Source organism: Oryzias latipes, chromosome 19, assembly GCF_053564925.1.
Source record: "Oryzias latipes strain Hd-rR chromosome 19, Olatipes_Hd-rR_3.1".
Classification (NCBI taxonomy): domain Eukaryota; kingdom Metazoa; phylum Chordata; class Actinopteri; order Beloniformes; family Adrianichthyidae; genus Oryzias; species Oryzias latipes.
In genome coordinates, this window is record NC_136255.1 from 16,121,254 (window position 1) to 16,145,473 (window position 24,220).

General features: G+C 38.0%; 4 protein-coding genes across 5 annotated transcripts; 1 reads left to right on the top strand and 3 right to left on the bottom strand.

Annotated features, from left to right (window-relative positions):
* Positions 1-7,560: 7,560 nt before the first annotated feature.
* On the bottom strand, positions 7,561-12,388 carry bub3 (BUB3 mitotic checkpoint protein). 2 transcript variants are annotated; one of them, XM_004080441.5, is made up of 8 exons: positions 12,141-12,388; positions 11,245-11,439; positions 11,087-11,156; positions 10,840-10,991; positions 10,187-10,345; positions 9,926-10,103; positions 9,548-9,764; positions 7,561-8,488 (listed from the first exon to the last, which is right to left on the bottom strand). In XM_004080441.5, the coding sequence occupies exons 2-8, from the start codon at positions 11,437-11,439 to the stop codon at positions 8,479-8,481; spliced, it is 981 nt and encodes a 326-aa protein (XP_004080489.1). In that variant the 5' UTR covers positions 12,141-12,388; the 3' UTR covers positions 7,561-8,478. The 2 variants fall into 2 exon arrangements, with proteins under 2 accessions (XP_004080489.1, XP_011486560.1); XM_011488258.4 differs by lacking the exon at positions 7,561-8,488 and having other exon boundaries at positions 9,471-9,764.
* A 711-nt stretch (positions 12,389-13,099) lies between these two features.
* hmx3b (H6 family homeobox 3b) lies at positions 13,100-14,926 on the bottom strand. The gene is made up of 2 exons (XM_004080440.4): positions 14,391-14,926; positions 13,100-14,217 (listed from the first exon to the last, which is right to left on the bottom strand). Exons 1-2 carry the CDS (start codon positions 14,668-14,670, stop codon positions 13,625-13,627), a joined length of 873 nt encoding a protein of 290 aa, XP_004080488.1. The 5' UTR covers positions 14,671-14,926; the 3' UTR covers positions 13,100-13,624.
* A 1,509-nt stretch (positions 14,927-16,435) lies between these two features.
* acadsb (acyl-CoA dehydrogenase short/branched chain) lies at positions 16,436-20,871 on the bottom strand. The gene is made up of 11 exons (XM_004080439.4): positions 20,718-20,871; positions 20,304-20,469; positions 20,125-20,225; positions 19,832-20,038; positions 18,583-18,753; positions 18,343-18,468; positions 18,161-18,253; positions 17,987-18,076; positions 17,766-17,903; positions 17,514-17,613; positions 16,436-17,218 (listed from the first exon to the last, which is right to left on the bottom strand). The coding sequence occupies exons 1-11, from the start codon at positions 20,748-20,750 to the stop codon at positions 17,142-17,144; spliced, it is 1,302 nt and encodes a 433-aa protein (XP_004080487.1). The 5' UTR covers positions 20,751-20,871; the 3' UTR covers positions 16,436-17,141.
* A 147-nt stretch (positions 20,872-21,018) lies between these two features.
* On the top strand, positions 21,019-23,812 carry LOC101163616 (zinc finger protein Pegasus). The gene is made up of 4 exons (XM_004080438.4): positions 21,019-21,142; positions 21,314-21,462; positions 21,534-21,725; positions 21,893-23,812. The coding sequence occupies exons 2-4, from the start codon at positions 21,327-21,329 to the stop codon at positions 22,798-22,800; spliced, it is 1,236 nt and encodes a 411-aa protein (XP_004080486.1). The 5' UTR covers positions 21,019-21,142; positions 21,314-21,326; the 3' UTR covers positions 22,801-23,812.
* The last annotated feature ends 408 nt before the right edge of the window (positions 23,813-24,220 follow it).

The following is a 24,220-nucleotide window of genomic DNA, read 5'->3' on the forward strand; positions in this document are numbered from 1 at the left end:
ATCATCAAGACATCTGTAGGGGGAATTTGGTTTACATTTGAAAAATTAACAAAAATGACTTTTTAAACTATAATAAATCACCGTTGTTTGACTGGACCTTTTATTTTGTGTTTTGTAGATAAATCTAATAAATTTTAATTTTATCGTAAAAATTGGTATCTCTACCTTTGTAAATAATTGTATTAATTGCTGATTATGTTTTTTGGTTTAAGAGTACTTTAAACTTTGCAAGTTTATTTTTTTCTACGGTCGTGGTGAGTTTCCATGCACTATTGATGCATTTGCCAAGCTGTAATATTGCATCAGTAATTTTTTTTGGCAATTATTATTCACCTTTGAAGCAACATAGCAAAACAAAGACGTACATGGATCTGTTTGTCCACAAGTGGCATCAGAAAGGGGTGGAGCAGGGAGCTCGTGGCTTAGTGTCGTAGCTCTGATGTCACAACTACAAGCTTTTTCCAATTGCATTTTTTCATCTGCTCCTGATTTACAACGATTTGAATAATTGAATATGATTTTAAGCTTACTTTTCTTTATATGTGTCCTCCATCAGGAAAAAAATCTTTAAAAGATGCTTTCACTGCATGTCGTTGGTCTTTGGATTCAATTTTACAAAATAAGTCAACTCCAATACTATGCTTATATATGAATCACCTTTTTTGGAGTATCAAAATAAAAGCCCAAAAAAAATTTCTGTTCTTCAGATTTCTTTTTGTTAAAAATATTGTTCAGAAGAGCTGTTTTAGTTATGAAGGAACTACTGCATACTCATGTTCAATCAGACTTGTGAAGGATCTGTGTTACTGGACCTCATCTACCGTCATTTGTCACCGCTGGGGCACAAGGTTTTCCTTAAAGCCTTATTAAGGAGATGGAGGGTATCCATCAACAGCTCACTCTGCTCTTTGAAAGCATGCATCACGTCTCCAACGTGGTAAAAGACTACAGATTAAGGATGGATGACTGGCCACAGGGACAAAGAGAACCCTGTTGGGCAGCATGGTGGGGACTAGGAGGGGAAGCTGAGCGGAAATGGACATGGAGATCAGACCAGAACACAGTGTGACAAGGTAACAAGGTAAACCTGATCCAGGCTCCAATTCCTCAGGAAACTGAATCAATAAGGGTTCTGTTAAAATGAAACTCCTCACGGAAGCTTCAGGGGAACCCATGTCAAAGGTGAGTCAACAAAAGAAGAGGAGAAGTTTTCTGACCTCCTGAAAGGTTCCTTAATATATTTTTGCTTTCAAGATACAGAACATCTGCATGGACTTCCAGATTGCACGACTTCTTTGTGTTGTGGACCAGCGCAGATACAAAGGAGACATCTCTCTCAGACACATTTAGGAAGAGCTTTTGGAGCTGTGAGCATGTTGATGGAGGACTGATTCCTCTCAGAAATATTTACTGCACTTCCCTCCACTGCTTGATGCACTTTGTCAAGCAAATGAAATGGTTTGACTCCATTACATGAACGCCGTATCTTGTGTCGCTGCTGCTTCAGCTCGACAGGCTCAAAGGTTCTGACCGAGCTGGTGTCAATATGCTCTTTTTACCTGTAATATTTTCAGAGATGCAAGCCTGTTTCATCAGTAAAGGGCTCTACAGATGAAATTGTGTTGCTCTGAGAGTCTAACCCTACAGGTAAAGCTATATTTTCTCTGTAAGTGGAAAAACTGTTGTACAAATGAGAGTTTCTCCAAATGTAAACACCAAAATGTCAGAAGTCACAGCTTTCAGTCAGCTGTTTATTCTAGATATTCCTTTGAATATTTTTATTCCATATTTTAGTTATTTTGTCAAATATAATCCTGTAGTTGAGCTTCAAGATGTTCTTTTAAACTACAGTCTGAATGGTACAAACCCAAATACTTTATTTTGAAAATAACAAACACAGAAAATACTAAGATGTATTAATACTTTTCTTAGAATATTGTAATATTAAGACTACTTAAACCTTTAAAATAAAAATTAGTAATACATGATGGAGTCACCGTGCAGGTATTTTTTTGCGCAACTAAAGCAGTCTGAAAAAACAGTGCCGCACAGCAACTAGACTGGTTGCCCATTAGAATTTTGTTTTAGATGTTAATTGATTAAAATACCTTTTAGAAAAGAATCTAACTAAGCAAAAAATGGAGAAAAAATATCCTAAAATATATTTAATCAAATTGCAAGGCAAGCAGTAGTTAAGCAGCTGCATTTGACCCATTTAGACCCAACACAACATCAGATCACAGGAGTTTCTGCATTCAAAGGACACCCCAGTTCCTAATGGGCTAATCCAAAACTTGTATGTTGGAGGGTTAAGAGAGCTCACAAGAATAATGGACTGATGAAACACAGTCAAAAATCTCTAAATGCATTTTACAACAGGATAAAGTGTGATTGTGGTGGAAATGTAACTACATGCTACGGTTTGCAGGCTTTTATGCAACCACTAGAACGTGATGATGAAAGGAGGCGAGGCACCCCTTTTATGCCTGCCGACCCCTGTTCTGTCACCTCTTCAGCGTGAAAGCAGCAGGATTCAGAAGAGTTTCCCACTCCGAATGTTCAAATTAGGCCCCATCGAGGTTATATTTATTGATATTTTTACCTATTAGGGGGGAGAATTATTGTTCATTATCACCATAATTAATACAAGCTGTGGTGTAGGTAGTTGCACCAGCTCCCACAACCTGCAGAACAAAACAACATGAGTGAGAAAAATGTAGCTTTTTTTTGCCAATTACTGCTATTAACATGACCACTGTACAGCTTCCTGTGTTTAGCACTAGCTGTCTTTTCTCCTCTCTTCCCCAACTACTAAGAGAGTACATTAGCCAGGCTGAATGGATGTATAATGCAAAGGGAGTAGGCCAGGGAGTTGGAAGTCATACAGCTCACATCATGACGGTGTTTCTGAACTCTTTTGTGATTTTTTTACCTCCAGAGTGTGGCAAAAACCACACTCTGGAGGTCGCTTTTTAACAGAAATCCTGTCACTTGCGTATATTTTACATTCTTTTAGCTGCAGCAGCTTCTATCCCCAATCTGTTCCTAGGCAGCTCCATGAACCATCAGAAAGTCGTGACACTGATGGCATATCACCTGAATGCTGTCGGACCACCTGAACGAAGGCTGTGCTCTTCATGTGGCCATGGCATTTCCAGCAGACTGCAGGGTCACAGTCATGGGCACACAAATCCAGGCTCGTCGCTGCGCACCGCAGCATCCATCACTCTATTTCATTAGCACTGCCCTTTGACCTGTTCCACATAATGCTGTAAAATGTGTCAGGTGAAAGATTATTGAGAGGCATGGGGTGATCAATATATGAATAAGAGAGTGCTGCTGCTGGCTGGGGTCGCAGAATAAAGCTCCAAACAGCATTTTTGCTGTCTGTCACGGAACAGAAAAACAAATGGACTTGCCCAGGGCAAGAGCCATCAATAACAATATGATGTGTGGACAATGATGAATTACAAGCAGAGATCTCAATGCCTTGCTGCAGTACATAGGAATATAATTAGATGAGTGAATTGATCTCTGTATTCCCATTCGTTTGCCTAATAGTTATGGGAGTCGATGGGGCAGAACGTCATGTCACTTTACCGAATTCAGAAAAGTTTATAATGTCCAATAATCAAAAGCTGTTTATGAAAGCTCCTCCTTTTTGGGACATTTATTTGGATCTATAATGCACTGTAATCACTGAACACTCAGACAGAACGCACTTTGAAAATGACAAATGTATTTTATATTCAATAACATAGATTTTTTTGTTACTTAGCTACAAGTTTGACTTGTAAACACATTTAAATATACATATATTATATGTGTATACATATATATGTGTATATATAATATATGTGTATATTATATATAATATACACATATAGGAAATTTTCAATACCTATTATTTTTTTAAAATTACATCAAATAAGATTAATTAAAAACGGCATATATAAAAAATCTTTTCATCAATGTTGATTTTTAGTTTTCGGCATTTTTCTGCTAAAATACCATTTGTATAAAATTTTATTTAAGATGAAATGGATCATTTGTTTGTGCTTGCTTTCCTTGGTATCAAAAGCATCTTTAAAAAGAAAAAACCCTCAAATTGGCCTCTAAATAATTATTCATAACATGTAAACATACAAAAACTTGATATAAAGCCTGATATGACTCAAATTAGGCATTGCTGTGTGCTAAATGTCTTAATGCCATCAGAGTGTTGACCCAATTGTCACAGGGCAAAATCCCAGAAGCTGAGAATGAATGAATCTTTTTGTAGTGCAGAAATGTGAGAAGCATTGGACACGCAAACAGACTAACAGTGAGACGGAAGTGTGCCTTATTGATCTGGAGCTGTCTGCCATCCAATGAGGTCTTTATGTTGGTTGTATTATAAATACACATCCCCAGCCCTTTTGCAGCCCGCCTATTATTGTGCTCGTTTATTTATGTCTCTGTCATTTTGTGTGAATGCCTGTGAGAGAGAAAAAATGTGACGCCTAATTAGTTGATGATAGTTTTCCTGAAATTGAATTCCTGAGGGAATTGTGCCTGCAACACCTAGCTTGAAATGGATACGTGCAGTCAGTTAAATCTTGCCAGCAGCCACTCCGAGGCTCAGAGGAAACTTGAGCCTCCAAGATGTGGTGCATTAGTTCTGCTAAGCTAACCGTGAATGCTAATTGCAGGAAGGACAAACTCAAACCTTTGCCCTGTGATCACAAACCCACGAAACAACCCTGAGAGTTTTGGACATACAGGGCACGTGCAATTTTATTTCACTCTCAACAAAAATAACAACCTGCCTTTAGGATGCACAACACCTCTGAAAAGAGGTCAACATTCCTGAGCTGACCTCAAACTCATCACCATGACGCAACAGGTTCTGTAATAACAGAATATGTGTCTGATATGCTGGATTTTATTAAATATGGACCAGTTTTGTCTCACTCCTCGTAGTTTCATCCCTTGAGGAAAGTAACAACCCAGATTTGACACAATATGACCCATTGTGTGTCTGGTTGAAACTGTTTAATTTGTGACACAAGTAGGGCAAAAATAAAACAAAAAAATACAGATAATTTATTTATTTATTTATTTTGCTTTAAGGGAAATATTTAAATCCTTTTTCTGTCCTGAAATGTAATTCTTTTTCTCATGCAGAAACATTAAACTCAATTGGATTTCTACAAATCATTAAATAAGTCAAAAGGCTTTTAGTGCAATATATGTTAAACATGTAAATATCCTCAGGATAAAAAAGCAGTACTCAGGCAAAGTGCAGAGTTAATCAATCCTTTTTTATTGATGAATTGTTGTTAAATCCAGAAACGTGGCCTGCAGATAGCAATTGATGTCAACTTTAAGGAGTGTCAGCATCTATAATATCACTTTCGTGAAATAACATAATTTGAAACAACACATATCGTCTTTGGATGGTAGAAGACATAAAACTGAAAGCTGCTGATTCCAAGGGCCTAAAATGAAAACCGCCATCATGTCACACAAAGATTTTTTGATTTACTATAGTCCAGCTCCCAGGTGAGCACCCCTTTCACTAGTCAGGCATGTGCTGCTTTCCTGACAGCCCAGGACAGAGATGGATGAGGGTAAGCATGACACCTAGCAGTGGGTTACATGGCCTTGAGCTTAATCTCTAATTGGGCTCTAATGTAACTACAAGGCCTTGGAGAAGATGTTGTCTTGGCCACCAAAGCTCTTTAAAAGCCTCCCTGGGGCAAGGGCAGCTTGGATGAGGTGCTGTGGCAGGCCACAGCCACGTCCAAGTGAAAGCGTTAGGTTTCCGTTTCCTGGACATCACATTTAGTGGAAATGGGACTGGGAGGATGATTTTGACACAGATCCCAACAAACTGCATCCCCATTGAGCCATCATCTTTAGTAAAAGATCAAAGAACTTTTTTTGTTTTTTAAAGTTTTAACCTTAAGTCTGATCTTTATGTCAAATGAAGACACTTTTCTAAACCACAAAACTGTTTTCATTTTACATAAAGCAGACACTTTTCTGGTTTAGAAAGACAACTTTATGGGTTTTTTTTTTATTTAAATTCATTTGCAAAGTAATTAAACTTTGGTATTTTAATAAAACATTGCATAGGTATCTTTAGCAAGTTCTTGCAATTAATATTTTTAATAATTTTTCACTTAGAAAATGCATTATAAATTCATTGTGAATCCATTTTTATTTTACGTAATTGTCTTTAAGTAATTGTTAATTTTCTTTTTACATGTTTCGAACTTTATTAATAAATCCTCTGCTTTTGTTCAGGTTAGATCACTAGTTATGTGAAAAAGTCTTCATGAACAAAAATGGCTCTAAAAGGAAGTTGATGAAATTGATTATATTAAATTGCATGAAAATGTTGTTCCAATTAAATCTTGAAGTTGTGATTTGAATCTATTTGGTATTGTGGGAGTCATTCCTCACCACTGTGATATCATTTTTTGCAAAAGTTTCTTTTTATTTGCTGCCTTCAAACATTGTCAAACACTGGCATGGTTGGACAGTGCCTGTTTACACATTAAATTGACTAAAATAGCAAATTACAACCAATTACATTAGCCCTTGATGTCTTTTTATAATTGAACCCTTCTTTTTAGAAATGAAAATCATGAATCATGTGACAGCTGTGATTTTGTAAAAGATTTGGTGGAATTTTATGCCCTGTTGCTTGAACTTGTGCTAACTGTTTACGTTTAAAAAAGGTTGAGAAATTGATTTAAAAAGTGCTCAATTGCACAAACTTTAATAAACGGGTCGTTTTTCTTCTATAATCACACAGGGATGTGTTTTAGCACTGCAGCAGCAAAAATGTTAAATATAAACCTGATAAAAGGCGTCAATATTTTCCTAACGGACCATGTGATTTCCCCGTTTCTGTGCGGCTTATGAAGGGTGGTATCATCAGCATCAGACAATATTAGAAAGCAGGACTGTGAGATAAGGTGTCTGGCTGAAGGTCATCTGTGCCTTCCCGAGTGAACATAAGAGCCCTTTGTGGTTGGATTAAATGTACCTGACAGTCTGTTGCAGCACAATCCTCCATTTTAATTGTCATGTAACGGTTTCATGTAGAGCCAAACTGTCTGCAACACTTCTGTGGTTGGAAAGAAGAGCCTGGCCACATGACCACAGATGTGGTTATCTGGATGTTTGCTAGGGGAGCAGATGACCCTGGGGAGGCGTCTTTCGACACGGGCTTCGGGACGAGACGCTGATGGAACGGAGTAATCGGCACCAATTTGTTAAATTAATTCTTAAAAGGTTCTGAGTAAAAGGAGTTTTGTTACAACGCTTTGAAATGTGAATAAAAATAAGCCTCTATTACACAAGTCAAAGTGGCTGATGAGTCTGAACAACAAAGATCAATACTAGACATGAAAATTCAAAGATCACAGACAAAAACTGTAATCCACTCTGATCCCCGACTGTCCTGTGAGCCTCATTGGCCCTAATGACATCTTAATATGAACATGGTTTCCAAAATGAACGACACACACAGTTCGACTTCAAAGGCAGACTCATTACCCACACTCATCAGAATTACATCTTTTTAATTAAGTAAACAAATTATTTCCAGGATGCCAAAAGAACAGAGCCATTAGGCAAAAAGCAGACAAAAAAAAGCCTTTATGAAAAGAACTGACAGCTCTTTGCTTTGACTAAAGGGCTTTAGAATCACATTTCTCTGCAGGGAAAAATACATTATTTCGCAGGGAGCAGTTTCATATTGCTGCTGCCATTCATGCAATGTCAAACTCTACTGAACAGATCCCAATCCCATTTCAGAGTGGAGCTGGTGAAGTGTTGTAACAGCTTGTAGGAACTTTGTTGAATGGGGAAACTGTTAAAAAAATATGAGTACTAAGTGGTGTGACGTCCATCGGTAAAGGTCACTGTCTGGGGCAAGTGGAGCCCTCAGCAAAACTAGAGGATCATTACTTTCTTTCAACACGCCATCAACAAAACAAGTTCTTGTGCTGTGAAACATTCCAAGCATTTCTGAGGTTTTCGTTCTTCCAGGTTGGTTTAGTCACAAAGAGATGAAAAAAAAAACTGTAGGTTGAACTTTTTTTAAGAGGGGAAAGAATATTAGTCTGCAAGTGTAGATTCCAGCCAACCTGTTGGGGAGTAAATGTGTGTTCGGTGTATAGCTATGGATTATGTTAAGGCATCACAACTAGAAAATGTAATAATAATAATACAAATAAAAAGGCTAATTTCAATGAGCTTGTTTAAGAAAGTATGAGACAACTGACTGAACAGTGAAATATTTAACAAGAGACAGACAACTGAAAAGTCTAACAAACATTACATAAAGACAAAAGGAAACAAACTGGGAAAAAAAAAAAAAACAACACAGGGAAACCGAGACAGTTATAATACACTGCTGCCAGCAGATGAACATGGCTTGATGAAGGTTTCATCCGCACAGGAAACCACTCCACTGTACACTTAGGTAGATCTGAAAACCAAGAATATGATAATGGATTTATTTGGGCAACAGATGTTAAGGTTCCTAAATAACAAAAATCCTAAAGTATGTCTTTTCTTTTATCGTAGTCCCAAAAGTCAGATATTTTCTTGTCTGCATAAGGGTTTTTTTTACTGCTTTTTCAAGCTCTCAAAAATATACATTTTCTGATAGTTCAATGTGGGTGATCGATTGAAAACCAGATGAGACAAAAAGAGAAGAATAACTGAAGATGAAGTTCAAGTCATGCTGTAACATCAAAACTTTACCCGTCTTCTCATTTTGGGACTGTTTAGTTATGTTTTCTTAGTTATTCATTTAAAGCTGAAAATTGTTAATTGAAATTTAAATTGCTCTAGGATTAATTGGTTAAAACTAGTGAAGTTTATGCCATTAAAAAAACGGTTTATAGGTACAGATGAGGTTACATAGAACATCTTTTTAAAACAATTCACAAGTAATCAGATATTTGATGAAAACGCTGACATGCATCCAAAATTGGCCAAAAATGACATTTTCAGCTAGATTTGTACATTTAAAACATTAAGAGTAAAAAAGAAACATTCTGATGGTGTTGAAGCTCATAAGTTCCATCAGGAATTTCAGTTTGTTTACACAATAGCGTACACCACTTTAAACCTAAAACAGTGACAACTCTTGGTAAAGCTTGCAGCAAGAAGTGCATACCATGAAATACAACAGCACTGTTTTAGTAATCCACAGGGCAACTTTTAGAAAATTAAAAAGTGTGAAAAGATAAATGAAAACCTCCATGGATACAGAAGAGAAGGAATATACTGAACAGCTTTGCATTTTATAGTACACAATTTGTTTGTCTAAACAATGTTTACAACAGTCACAAAAACTATAGGGGACTATTTTCAAATTCTGATCCATCTGTCAGCTGTTGGATATTGAAAGGTGGATTCAAGAAGATACAGATCAGAATGTGCTGCAGCTGGATTTGCCCCTTTTATCAGGTGAGCTTCCCCCACAGAGCTGAAAAAAAGCTATTCAGTCCTAGGGGCAATGAAGGAGACGAAGACTCACTTTGGTTTTGTTTCAGCGTCTGTGACCTGGCGAATAAAGATGGCATCTTCTGGATGGCTTATGTCTCCCTTTTCCTGCATGTAGGAGGAGGCGATTGCGAGCATTGTGCCATCGTTGCTGAAAGCCAGAGAGGCGATGCTGGTCGGGTAGCGGTGGAACTGGCAGAGGCGCTTCTTGTTGAAAGGGTCCCAGATGTTCACGAAGCCATCTGAACCACCTGATGGAAGGATAAGACTCAAGGTCAATCACAATGTTATCCTGTACTAGATTCTATAAAAAAAACAATGCTTTTTTTCTATATGCTTTCCAAAACTACTAATGTTAACTTAAGATTAAATAAAAAGCAACTTTTTCCATAAGTAAAATAGTTATGTATACCCGTGGCAAAGGTATTGTGAACACTGTGAAATGAGATGGCATTGACGGGATAGACATGCTCAATTCCATCCTCTTTCAGTCGGTGGCACTTGAATGCATATTTCTTTTTCTGAACCTCCTGGCTGGGGTCCAGGTACTCCACAGCTACACGTCCTTCAATTGAACTCAGAACATAGCCCTAAAGCCAGAACAACAAAATGTGGGAAATACCATCAAACTTTTGACAAAAAGAACTTTTTGATATGTGACTTGACTGTGTACCTGTTTGTTGGGGAATGCCCTAATGCAGCGAGTCTGATACTTGAGACTGGACTCTCGTCTTTGCTGAACGTATCCCATATTTCTCAAATCCCACACCAGGACTCGTCTTCCAGCTGTTCCAACAATCAGTCTGTCCCCAGCAACAGAGAGGGTGTACACCTTTCAGAAGAGATGGTAGATAATAGCTTGGAAAGGAATTCACAATCCAAAAGTATTGGATACAACCCACAGGGCATTTCAGGAAATATGCAACAATACAACAACTTTGAAATGGAAATTGTTGCCAAAAACGTTAAGGTTTCTGACAAGAAAATTGTTATTGTGCAGAAGTGGTTGGTATAAAATAAATTTAATTATCCTGAAAAGCATATAGTAATGATTTTTAACCTTCAAAGAAGGTTTTAAATTTTATGGAATTTTTACAAAACGAAATAAAATCTCAGTCCTTTAAGAAAACTAAATGGAAACAAAAATAAACCGCAAAAAAGTAAATGTTTTGTCTGCAATAAAAATGTAAACATCAAAAAGAGTGAATTTTTTTATTTCGCCATGTAAAGCTTAACAATTAAAGTTGTACGTGACTTAACAAAAAACTTCCACATATGTTTTCATAAAGAACGTAATTCTGCATTAAGAGAACATTATTCGGTTACCTTTTCAGGCTGAGTAAATGTGCCAGCGTTGCAGGGGGTCCTAGGGTCCCAGAGACGAACAGACCTGTCCCAGCTGCCTGTTACCATGACATTTACTTCCGGGCAGTACTCCACACAACGAATTGGGGCATCATGTGCTCCAACTATTGTATCTGTTTAAAGCAAAATAGATACAGCTAATAGATATTTGCAACAGGCCTAAAAATAATTAAAAACATCTTAAATTAAATGAGGTTTTTATGCACACCTTGATCTGTGTTCAAGTCGTGCATTTTTAATTGGGCATCTAAGCCTCCACTCCAAGAATGTGTTGGATCCTGCAAAGTATAGGGTTTTATTACTTTGGGATGACAGGCTTTTTTTCTTCTTCTTCCAGATTCTGAATATGAAAAATCTGTCACCTACATAAAAAGCACAGTCAAGAACTGGAGCTGTGTGCTGGTACTTCATTCGCATGGTGTTGCCTCCAACATCAAAGAGACGAACGGTGCAATCCCAAGATGAAACAAGAAGGAACTGGGCAGTGCTGGGGCTGAACTTGACAGCAGAAATGCTGTCTTCTGGTCCCTGGTTCAGCTTGTATTCATTTGAGCCCGTCATCTGCAAAATAAAATAAAATTTTTAGCTCAACATTTGAGACCTAGTAATTAAACTGACATAACTTTGAGGAAATAATTAGTAAAAGCAGCTAAACTTTTAATTAAGAATATGAGTAATAAACTAGATGAATCAACAACGTATTTATTTTACCAAATGCATTTATAGAGACATTATCTAGAAATTTCATTGAGAAAATTACAAAGCTCTAGACTCTAACGGTGAAAAAAAAGAAAGAAAAGTTCGATGTAAACACACAGTAGTTAGTTATTCGGAAAACCTCTAGGTTTGTATCGCACTGAAATATCATGTCTTTAATATACTAAACTAAATGTAGTTGTTCTGAAAGAAAGAGTTGATTGGTGCTGATTTAAAGCCACCGTTTTATGTTTTGATTTTTTTAATGGGGCTTGTTTTGTGTTTATTGGTAGTAGTAGCCTGACTTCAGTTTAGCAAAGCTGTGCTAGCTTTGGCTAGTTACAGGAAAATCGCCAGCGAGTCACGGTAATGCCATTACTTTACATTAAATTGATGCTAACGTTTATATAATTGTTTAAAGCGACCAAATACTCGTGTCTTTCAAACTACAAATTGCACCAAATAGATTTTAACATGAGCAACTCGTTGCTAAAACTAGCATGGAATGGCTACTCACTAAAGGTAACGACAAAAAGCCTCGAAAGTGGAAGTTCTGCTATACTTACCGCTTCAGCGTTATATCATAAAAAATACAGACTAAACCTGTTTTTCAAAAGATATAAATAAGTAGGTCTTGACCTCTGAACAAAATACAAAACCTTGACAATGCTACAAAAGGGTTTAGCAGCGTGTGGCTACCAAGCTATCTTTCTTCCGTTACAATGGGAGCAAGGCTATTGGTGGAAACGAATGTTCAAGTTCGCGCGCGCCCCATCATTGGTCGATTTCATGGTGACGTCTATTTCCGTTGTCTGCCCGCAGATCACATGACAGAGGTCTTTACCTGCTATCTTGTTTGTGGTCAATGGACTAGCTTATTATAAGTTTAAGATTTTTGAGGGAAAATTTTATTATTGGCATTGTGGCAAAGTCAGTAATAATTTAAAAAATCTGGGATTTTTTTTCATTGTTTTCTTTTAGTTGATAATATGCTGCCGTGATTTTAGAGTACGTTAATTTTAATTAAATTGAATGTACTGGTCATGTATGTTGCTGTAGTTCAGTCTACTTTCTAGCTATAATCTGTTGTTTATATGTATGATACATTTTTCTCATTAAGTCCAGTCTCCTAAAAAACAACTGTAAAACAGGCTACTGGTTGACGCTTGCCATTCTGAAAATCATATCATGTTCAAATACCTTCGACTAAATAACCTAGTAAAAATATTAAAACATTATTAAGGGGATACATTTAATGTAAATATTACTGACCTATTTTTTCCACATGAATGGCAGCTGGACAAATTACGCAAAATACAATTTAGGATAATGCGTGTGTCACAACCTATCAGACAAATTATGGGCCTACCTTGGGCCGTTTTTTAAAGTTTCCCTTTTTCATGCGTAAATATGTTTACTTTAAATAGCTGTTGGCCCTTAAATCTCGAGGGCTGAGAATATACCAATTATTTAAAAATGTAGGCTTTTCATGCGGGAAGTTGACAATTAAATCATTGACATCAATTCTTTTTTGGAACAAATCTTTACTGAGTACGACCACATAATATACAGAATTAAAAAACAAACAAACACAGAAACCGACACCAAAAGTCGCCTTTTTGTATAGCTTTTAAAATGCCTTCTACTTTCAGCTATTTTATAAAGGTTTAAATGATTGTCCTCACAATTACAAAGCAAATAAAAATCCCCCCTCCCTTTAAAATGAGCTATGGATGACAGTGATCCGCTGCTTAGGCCAGCATTATTGCACAAAAAAAGTTAATGACACATTTTTAAAATTAAAAACGGACACAGTTCTTTTAAAAATGCACGAGTAAACCATTTTTGAACCACTAAAATAAAAACACATAGTCTATCAATAGAAATAATATCATTTTGTAGCTGTTTTTCCATAACTGCCTTGCAACAAAATAGTAATAATAATAATAATAATTGTAGTTATTAACGTAAATCTACAAAATATACAAAATTTTATCTGGTTTTTACTTTTTCTTTTAAAAACAATGTGACATTGTCTCAAACCAAATCTTTAAACTGGCCTCAGAAGCGGCACTGCATTGGAATAGTACATATGGTGGGGGAAAGACAGCAGTGGCTGGCCGCCGGGCGAGTTTGTCCCGGGACCCCCTGTCGTTTCCGGGGCCCCGCTGTCGTGATACAGTATGGGGACCCTTACAATCCTCTGCGCTGCCGCGTGACTCATATTGGCCGCCTCCAGTTCCGCGGCCAGCTGCCGTTTCCACTTATTCCTGCGGTTCTGGAACCAGATCTTCACCTGCGTCTCCGTCAGGTGCAACGACGCGGCTAGGCCTGCGCGCTCCGAGCTGCTCAGGTAGCGCTTGATGTCGAAGGTGGACTCCAGCTGGAAGACCTGACTCCTGGAAAACACTGTGCGCGTCTTCTTCTTTCGACAGGGCTTCTTGTCCGACTCCAGGTCGTCCCCTTCCCTCATCCAGTCATCCTCTTGGTCTGTTTCTTTCTTTGGCTCCTCTGCGTCACTTTCTTCCAGCGCAATTTCGTCGTCGGCGCTCTCCTCTTTGGATTCTTGGTCACTTTTGGGGGGATCTGGGGTGTGCCTGTCCAGTATTGGTGATGTCTCCCTCTGGTTCACCTTTTCAGCTCCTTAAAAACAAATCAAGTTGATGGTTTTCATACAAATAAAAACTGATCTGTTTTTAAGCGACAAAAAAGGGGGGTGGGGTAAATTTAATTTCATCACTATTTCACTGATCTCGTGAACATTTTTCCTACATCGAAATGTTGTCAACGAACATAAAAATGATTTAAATATTTACCTGCTGTCCTGAAATGTGTTCCGAGGGCGTATGGGTACCACCAGGCTGACGCTCTTTCCAGATACTGCGCCGGTAGTCCAATTCTCTGTGCGGGCAGCTCAAACCGAGGGAGGGACAAATCCCCGAGTCGAGAAAAGAAGCCGCTTTCGAAAACTCCTTTGGACGAACCGAGCCCGTTCTTTGGCTTCGTGGGCTTGTCTTCAATATTCAGCAGGTTCTTGATGGAGAACGGCGAGTCTTTTGCTGGTGGGCGAGTCTCCTGCGCATCAGAGTCTGCCATCGCCGTTCACTTTTGGCTGAGGATAAACAGAAATCCTCAAAGCGGCTGCACAGAGGATCAGCAGATTTGTTTGTCTTTGTTGAAGTTAGAAATCAAAGGAAGAGAGAAGAACTTGGAGGAGCGCCGTCCGGCTCCTCAGGTGGACACGGAGACAAGCGCGCCAAACTTGCGCTGCATCGCAATGATGGGACAAACAAGAATGCCACCCGAGTTAAAACGCGCTCGGCTTCTGCTATTGGACAGGTGCATTAGCAAATGGGGTTTGAGATGCAAACGCGAGTGGATTCCGCAGAAAAAGGCCGCGCAAGCGTTTTGGCTCCGGGCTCAACAGTAATGCACCCACTTATCATCCAATTAGATGAAAGGGGAAGATGTCGCTGGGATTTTTGGGTGGAGTTGGGCGTGCGCAATCACCTGTCAGGAACCTAAGATGATTGAATGGCACAGATATTTACGCACAAACACAACTAAACAGCCTGACCAAAAATGGCATTTACGCAAAACGTGAATGCGCATTCGGAAAAAAGTATTTTTTTAATCGAAACTCCAAAAAGGAGTCAACCATTCAATGTTTGTTTCTTGTAAATGTTTTGACGTGACCTTCTGATTCAGCGCGCATGGAATTGGAATATAATTTTGTTAGTTGGGATGTGCTTTAGGGCGAAGGAAAACATGCTTTGGCTGCACATTTATCAAAAACCAGTGTTTATGTCACACTGATTCCATGGGGGAAAGATTTTATTACATCCGTTAATTTGCACTAACACTTGGAAAAAAATGCATTTATACACAGGAAAGTAGAACAGAAAAATCCCTGAAAAAGACAAAAACTATATTTAACAGTCACCATTTAAACCAAACAGGAAGCAGATGCAGAGAACTAATCAAACAAATTGAATTTGCTCAACCTGCTTGCACACAGCCTGTCCTTTTAGCTTGTGAAGCACTCTTCAGTTCCAAAGGACAACACTGTGTTTAGTGAAAAGCTACTTGAATCTTTGCATAATTAGAGGTCTCATAGCTGTGTTAAAGATGGGGGTGGAGGAAGAGGCAGCAGAGCTTTGCAAAGTAAAAAAAAAAGGATGATAGCTGTGTGTTTTCATCAGATTACATTCATTAAAACAGACAACTGTGAGTGGATCAGAGAGAGGGAAACCACTCAATCAGACATGCAAGCCCAGGCCTGGGCCTCCTTTATCTATTTTATTAGTGATTTTTGGAAATATCTTAATGGTTTGTTCTCTGCCAAACCTTCATTTATAACCTGTCACTCACAAGAAGATTCTGAGTGATAAGCTGAGATGTTTTTAAAAATATATTTTATATACTTTTTTGTATATAAAATGTGTCCTTTTTTTTAAAAAAAGGACACATTTTTGCTTCCTCAAGGAATGCATATTTTTATATTCTTATTTTAAATGTAAATATATTTAACATTGCTGTGTCTTTTATGTAAAAGAATACATTGAAAATAATAAATTATCCGTAATTAAAGTTTGTAAAAGACAATTACCACAGCAAAAAATAGGCATATGCTCTATTATCTGTGTTCATTTGTACTGTTATAATGTTGATATTATTAATATATGTTAGCATTTGAATAGATTATTGTGGGCTAAAAGTGAACTAATGCATCGAAACCTCAAATATCTCCAGAATTGCATTCTTTCCTTCTCCAAATCAGTTTAATTGTATCGTTTCTTAAAAATGTGTTCATTAATCAAGTGTGTTCAAGATGCATGCTCAAAATAAATTCTCAGTAAAGTCATGTGGCTACGTCTTTATTTTATACAGCAATACACAGGCCTGGGGAATTTAATTAGCCTCGACTGTACAAATGATCAATGAGGGGATTATGCAGGGCCGGCTCTTTTCATCAGAAGCACCAGCGTAATTAAACTGATTTAAAATATCATTAGAGCTGACAGGATGTTAAAGGACATGATAATTGACTGCCCTTTCAGTAAGGAGCTGCTCCTCAAGAGCGCCGTGGTCACTCAGGAAAGTGCTGCCATCTAGTGGGATCTGCGGGAATTAACCCTTCAAAAAGCTGAAATCAGGAGTTCATAGTATCTTTGAGCAAAAAACAAAAAAGATCACCAGGATGGATGAATTTCTGAAGGCACTGAAAGATTTGATGAATACTGTAGAGGACATCCTCCAAAAATAAATGTATGCTTTACAAACTAAATCACACTTTCTTAAATCATTTCTATTTACTACGGTAATAAAAAAATGGGACAGTTCATCTCAAAATAGCAGCTACTGCCTTGTAGCTGTGGAGTTAACAAGAAATAAAATTTAAGGGAAAATATTTTAAAACAATGTACTTCCTAAACTTGGAAAATAAAAATAGATATCTGCAAAACCATTTAGAACAAATGTATATCAGCAAGGATCAGAAAAAACTATTTAAATACAAAAGCAGGTCTACTAATAAAGTGTTAAGTGTAACAGTAACATGCAATGTTTTATTGCTCAAACTCCTTATCGATGAACTTGGCCATGGTGGACAGCTGGATGTTCGTTGTTCCTTCATAAATAGTTCCTGCACGAAGAAACAATTACAGCTTGAAACAACAATAGGGATTATTTTATGCAACCCAACAAATCTTTGTTTTAATTTGAGCAGAGGCACGCAAGGTGTGTGTGTTACTATAATAAGTAACAGAGAGAAATTCCTATGGAGTCTGATTACAGATGCAGCTATTTCCCCGCCCAGCTTTGCTCCAATCACAAAACAAATATGTATGACCTTCCTGCAGCTCCTGTGTTCTTAGATCCAGTACATGCTACCCCATGTTCTGAATAACAAAGTTCAGAAAAGTGAAAGGCAAACTCACCGATTTTGCAGTCTCTGTAATATTTTTCAATGGGGTAGTCTTTGGTAAAACCGACGCCTCCCATCCACTCAATGCATTTGGATGTGGTTAGGGTTGCAACCTGACAAAACAAGAAACACATGAAAGGTGGAGCGTCAGTGGCAAATATTTATAATGAATTAAAAAGAGAAGCAACCACTTAAGGTAAGATTAAAAACATGAACGAAAGACAGCTTAAAATGCTTTTAATTCTAACAAAAAACATGAGCTCACTTCAGCAGAAAAGTACTTGGCCATGCAGGCCTCCTTGATAAAAGGTCTGCCGGCTTCCTTCAGACGAGCAGCGTTGTACGTCAGCAGCCGAGCAGCTTCAATCTGTGTGGCCACATGGGCTATTTGGTGCTGCATGCCCTGGAACAGAACGTGACATGAAATCCAGCGACAAACATTCTAAATCCTAGAAACAGAAGAACGGTTTCAATGAGAGTCCTAACCTGGAAGTCAAAGATGCGTTTTCCAAATTGCACTCTCTGTCTGGTGTAAGGAACTGTGTGGTCAAAGCAACCTTGTGCGAGACCAACCATCTGAAACAGACAATTTCAGATTTGCAGGCTTTCAAATCTTTCACTTGATCATTTTAGCACAGTTAATCAAAATGACAAAAATACCTGAGCTGCAATTCCAATTCTGCCCTCGTTTAACATTCCTATGGCATATTTGTATCCATGGCCGATCTCACCTAAGATATTACTTTCAGGGACCTAATTACAAAGTTAAAATACAAAATATACAATTAAGAGGTTTCAACACATCAACATTATTCAAACAAATACAGAACTTTTGTTTGCACCTTGACATTATCAAAATTAACTGGGCAGGTTGAGGACGCACGCAGACCAAGTTTGTTTTCCTTCTTGCCAATCTCAAGCCCCTCAGTTTCCCGGTCCACAATAAAACAAGTGATTCCCCGATATCCCTGCAAAAGAAAAAAAAAAGTATTTTAAATAGGGAAATGTAAATAGATCCTAAAATACATTTTTAGATTATACTCCAAAAGAAAGAAAGATGTCTGAAATGCAGTGTTACTTACAGCAGAGGGATTTACATTAGCCATCACCAAGAAAACGCCTGCATGCTCTGCATTACTGATCCACATCTTTGATCCATTGATCACATAAAAGTCCTTGTGTTTTTCAGCACGTGTCTTCAGGGCAAAAGCATCACTCCCCGACTCTGCTTCAGACAGGCAGAAGCTCCCGATCTGTTTGAGAAGGTGATGTGAGAAAGCTTTACAACAAAGCCAACCTGTAACTACTAGGAGCAATCTGGGGTTCAATGTCTTGATCAAAGACACTTCAACACATGGGTGCACAGAGCGGGAACTCAATCTGTCATCTTCCAATCAGAGGTAGACCGCTCTCTCTCTGCGCCATGGCCGTCCTCCATTGCTCAGTTCACTGATGTGCCTGACAAATCTCCTTCATTAAATATGATTTTAGAGAATTTAAGAAACAACCTCCTACCTTTTTCAAAATAAAAGCACTTTCCTGTTTTCTCTTATGTATAAAAATGTACAAACTAAAAAATGGCATCCTGCTGGGCTCGACATGGAGAATTTACAGAAACAAACAAACAAAAAAAGACCCCCTATAATTTAATGCAGAATCCCATTATTAACCTTCTTTTAAATTTTCACATCAAATGTCACCTTGTAGATTCATTTCTCTGGTTCAGACCATGGAGATGTTTTCGCTATGAATTATTCACAATTAAAGAGGAATGGAGACCGGTAGGCATTGGCCCTCATGGGGTACAAGGATCTATATTTACCATAACGTGAAAGTGTTTATTTACAACTGAAGTTACATTTTTATACCAGTACTTTATTTCAGTGCAATTTCAAGATACTTTTAAAATATTTTGGAGCTCCCATAGCATCTGTTACGGTTCATCATTATTATTATTATTATTATTATGTGGGGCCTTGTATGTAGAATAAGCATTTTACAAACATACTGTTTTTATTGACAGAGTTCAGACACAGCTTGTTTGCTGAGATACCAACTCAATCAGTTTCTTAAGAGTCATCTTTTCTCATTTTATTTTTTTAATCAAATCTAAATGTAAGTGTTAAAACCTGTTTTTTTTATAAGATCTCTTTTAATCCTCAACCTAAAAATGATGACAATATTTTCAAAAAGAAAAATTCTAAAGTGAATTTATATTTTTGTTCAGTAAATTTGCTTGATGCAAAACATAAAGCTCAAAACCACATCACTGAATGTGAGGTGTTAAATTAAAAGAATGTAGATATACACGATTGGTTGTCAACAACTCACCATGTCAGTAGACAGATGGCTCAGGTACTTCTCCTTTTGGGCTGGAGTACCAAGTTTCGTGAACAGAACGTTGATTAGTGTGTTTTGGATGTCACACAGAACAGAAACAGACGGATCCACTTTAGCCAGCTCTTCAATGACCAGAATTGAGGCAAAGAACGAGGAGCCAGTCCCTCCATATTCTGGGTCAATCTCAATTCCCATTAACTATAAGCATAATTTTATGGAAAAGTTACTTCACATAAAGTAAAGCATATAACAGCACACCTGTTCAGCTGAAATGAATGACCTACACCCTGCTCAAAAAGAGATTTGATCACTTCTTCGTCCATGGCAGACTTTTCATCCATCTTTGACACAAAGGGTGCAATGCGCTCTTGTGCGTACTTCTTCACTGTTGAAACAGAAGAGGTTTTATTATTACAGGGCGTTTCAAATACAGCTGCTCACTAAAAAAAGCCTCCATGCTCACCTGCATCCTTCATCATGCTCTCCTCCTCTGAATATGTCTGAAGGGGAGGGAAAGAAACCACGCCACTTGTGTGATCTGAACCCATAACAGGGAGAGATTTGGTGGACCTGCTCCTCAATCCAGACTGACATGATGATCCCCATGGTCGAGGGATCTGTCTGAGCGACTGAAAGCCAACATTTGAAAGATTTACAAGCGATGTCTGGATAGATGCATGATTCTAGCTGTGCTTCAGCCTTAACCAACTATATAAACAATGTCTATTAGCTTGTACTTTTTAGCAAACATTAGCATGCGCTGGTTGATAAATTGACGCCTAAAATAGAGAATAACAGCAGATAATAAAATATACGGTGAGACTTCTGCGTAAGACCCGTCAAATTCTACTCTGAAAGACAACAAAAACAGTCTCACCTTAGAGAAGATCCTCGCAAACGGAGCAGCCATGGTTTTGTTATAAAAACGTTTTACGTAACTGACCACCAGGGGGCTTGTGATGCATTCAATTGCCTCACGGAAGAGATCGGAATTCAGGCAACACCTACAATTATAGGGTACATATAAAGTCAGTACTTTGCCTAAGATCCGGAAACGTATTTAAAAAGTATATATATATATAAATAATGATTATACGAGTTAATTAAACTGCAAATACATAGAGTTAAAATAGTAAACAAGTTATTTTTAATTGTTTTCAGATGGTTTACAAAAGCAACAGATGACGTATAAGAAAAAGACGGAAGCCGGGACAGGTTAGGATTTTTTAGCTAGGCAGACACTTTATACTCAGGGCCATACTTTTACTATTTTATCGAACTAAAGTACGCAGGCATTTAAAGGTAAGAAGTGTGAAATTTGAAAGATGTTGGACTTTTAAATAAAGTTACAGTAGCCATAATATACATATTTTACGTCTTAGACTGTCTAAGCTAGCCGTGTAATAACAAAGTAACAAATAACAAAAGTTCTGTCACGTCTACTTTAATCCTGTAATCTGTTGATGATTTCAGGTGAAACAGAGAAATGGAGGAAATAAAGACGGAACCTGTGGATTTTGTGAAGGAATTTCAAGAGTACCTTACACAGCAAACTCATCATGTCAACATGATTTCAGGCTCTGTTTGTAGGGGGAAAGAGACGGCGGAGCATTTCCGAGATGGTAAAACTACTCTCACGATATCCGATATTGTATCTTAACAGCAAAATGAACATTGATGTGTTTTTTTTTAGTTCCTCCCAGGTGTGTGCAGAATGGGCTGGAGCCTCCGGCGTCTGTGGAGGTCAGCCTGTCGGTGGTGGATGGATCAGATGTGCAGATGGAAGGACTGGAAAGGACATGCGAAGGAAAATACAAGTGCAGATACTGCAGCTATGCTAACAAAGGCATGGGCCGTGTAATCGAGCATATCCGCATCCACACAGGTGAGTGATGCAGCCACGCTGCTCAATATGTATTGTGTGAATACAGTACAAAGTATGTCTCCATGTTTCTCATCACTCACCTTTAATTTAATTTTCCAGTATTTAGCACTGACTCACATATGTAAAATTTTATCTCACATTTGCATTTTTCGATTATTCTAACATAGGAGAAAAGCCTCATAGATGCCAGCTGTGCCCATTTGCGTCTGCATATGAGCGCCACTTGGAAGCCCATATGCGCTCACACACAGGAGAGAAACCATACAAGTGTGACCTCTGCACTTTCCGATGTAGCGACCGCAGTAACCTGTCACATCATCGGCGGCGGCGCCACAAGCTCCTGCCCACGAGAGCTGTCCGCTCTCCTTTTTCCAACAAGCGGATGCTGAACACTCTGCAGAAAAGGACAGGCTCGCTGGGTTTTGGCCGGCGGCTCCTCCTCAATTTCAACTCTCCCCCTGCGGTGATGCCAAAATCCGACTATGTGAACGACTTATCCGACAAGACTCACCATTTGAACAGCTCTGAGATCAACATTCTTCCTAAAGTGGATGAGAGTAGGGGTGCTGATTGTTTGACTTTTAAGACCCCCCTCGACCAGTTGTCTACTCTTGCCAGCCACCTTCACGCAGATTCTCATACAGCCGTGTCCCCTGATAGGGAGTCCTTAAAAGATGAGAAACCAATCCTTATTCACAATGTTTCTAGTCAACAAGATGCAGTGGGTTTAAATGGGGCAGATATGTCACCACCTACAGAAACATGTCCCTCCTCAGCTCAGGAGAGTTGCAGTCCTGTTCCCCACCTTAGCTTGAAAGATAACATGGATCCTGTTACTGAGGGAATATGCAGCAGTCAACCTAGCATACCCAGTCCTACCCAGACTCCACCAGACCAGCAATCCTCATATAAATGCCAACACTGTGAAGTTTACTTTTCTGATAATATACTCTACACTATTCATATGGGTTGCCATGGATACGACCATCCATTTCAGTGCAACAACTGTGGTCATATGTGCACAGACAAATATGACTTTGCCTGCCATTTTGCTCGTGGTCAGCATAAGAAATAATACCCTCTGGGCCATTTTCTACCCTTTAGGACTATTTTTCAAGTCATGATGCATTTAGTTTGACCGATTTAGCTTGACTAAGGGAAACTCCAAAGCTCAATTCTGAAGTGATTGAGATCTGGTCAGTAATTCCTATCATTTTCACTGGAAACCTTAAAACATAAAGCAGATACTGACAGCATTGTTTCCCCCTCATTACTGAACTACTGAACTGTTAGCAAAAATATAATTGGACAGATAAAAGAAATGCTCATTTAAAAGCACCCGTGTAAAATACATGGCCTAAGACCCAGATGGATCCTGTAAAACATTTTAATCTGAGCCCATCATCAACCTCAAAACTGAGACCTTAACTGGCATTATGCTCGACCTAAATGCTGAGTCGGAGTGAAGCATCATATTTATCCAAGAGGAAATGCCTTTATCTTCCAAATAAAAGAAAACAATTCTTTTATAAAAAGTGAGCAGCTCAAATTTGATCAATTTATGAATTTGATTTAAATTGATGTGGTTAATTTAACCCTATGATTTCCTGCAACATTCCCCTTTGTTTCATAAACTGTTGTCGTTCAGCTCCCTGGAAAGGATTTTAAAAAAAAGGGGACAAAGTGTCTCTCTTTAATAAACCACGCCTACAATTTTACATCTTCGATCTAGTATCTAAACCTGATCCAAAGCCTAAACACTGTAATAAAACCTCAATAGTTTTAATGAATTTTTCACAACCTCTACTGTGGAAAGCAAGTTTTGTTCACAATGTGTAATGTTTTTGTATACACTTTGTCCTAAAACCATTATGATATCTGCTGAGTTTCAAGAGATACGTTGGTACAAAAAAGATTTGATTAAAGCTACACTGCCAGTATTAAACAATGACATGAGATTCGATTTTATTGTATACATATTTCCTTTGGTTATATTTTTTATGAAAAAAAATGTATTTGGTGCAAAAACATCAATTTGTTTTAATGAAATGCAGGAACAGTATAAAACAGCAGATTGTTTTAAATAATCGCTGCCTATTTGACTTTTTTTTAAACCCCAGATCCAGAGAAATGCCCCACTTTGGAGCCAGTCCCTCGTGTTCATTTATGTCTAGATGTTTTCTTCAGTTTTTGAGCAATGTATTTGTTGCTTTTATAAATAATCCTTGATCACAAGGGCCTTGGTTGCCTTTTTACCATACATTTTTTTTATAATATATGATAATTTATAATAATCACAAATTATTTTTAAAAAAAAAACAGAGAGAACTGTCAATTTGCATTGTGTTGGAATTAGTATTCAAGAGTTTTCTTTCAGAGAATTGGGGCAATTTTAGGTGGTTTTACATCAAGCTTTTCCATGTTTTATATATTTTTAAAATCAGATTCAACTAATTAAGCATGTACTGGTTGTACACAGTTCTTCATAGCTTAAA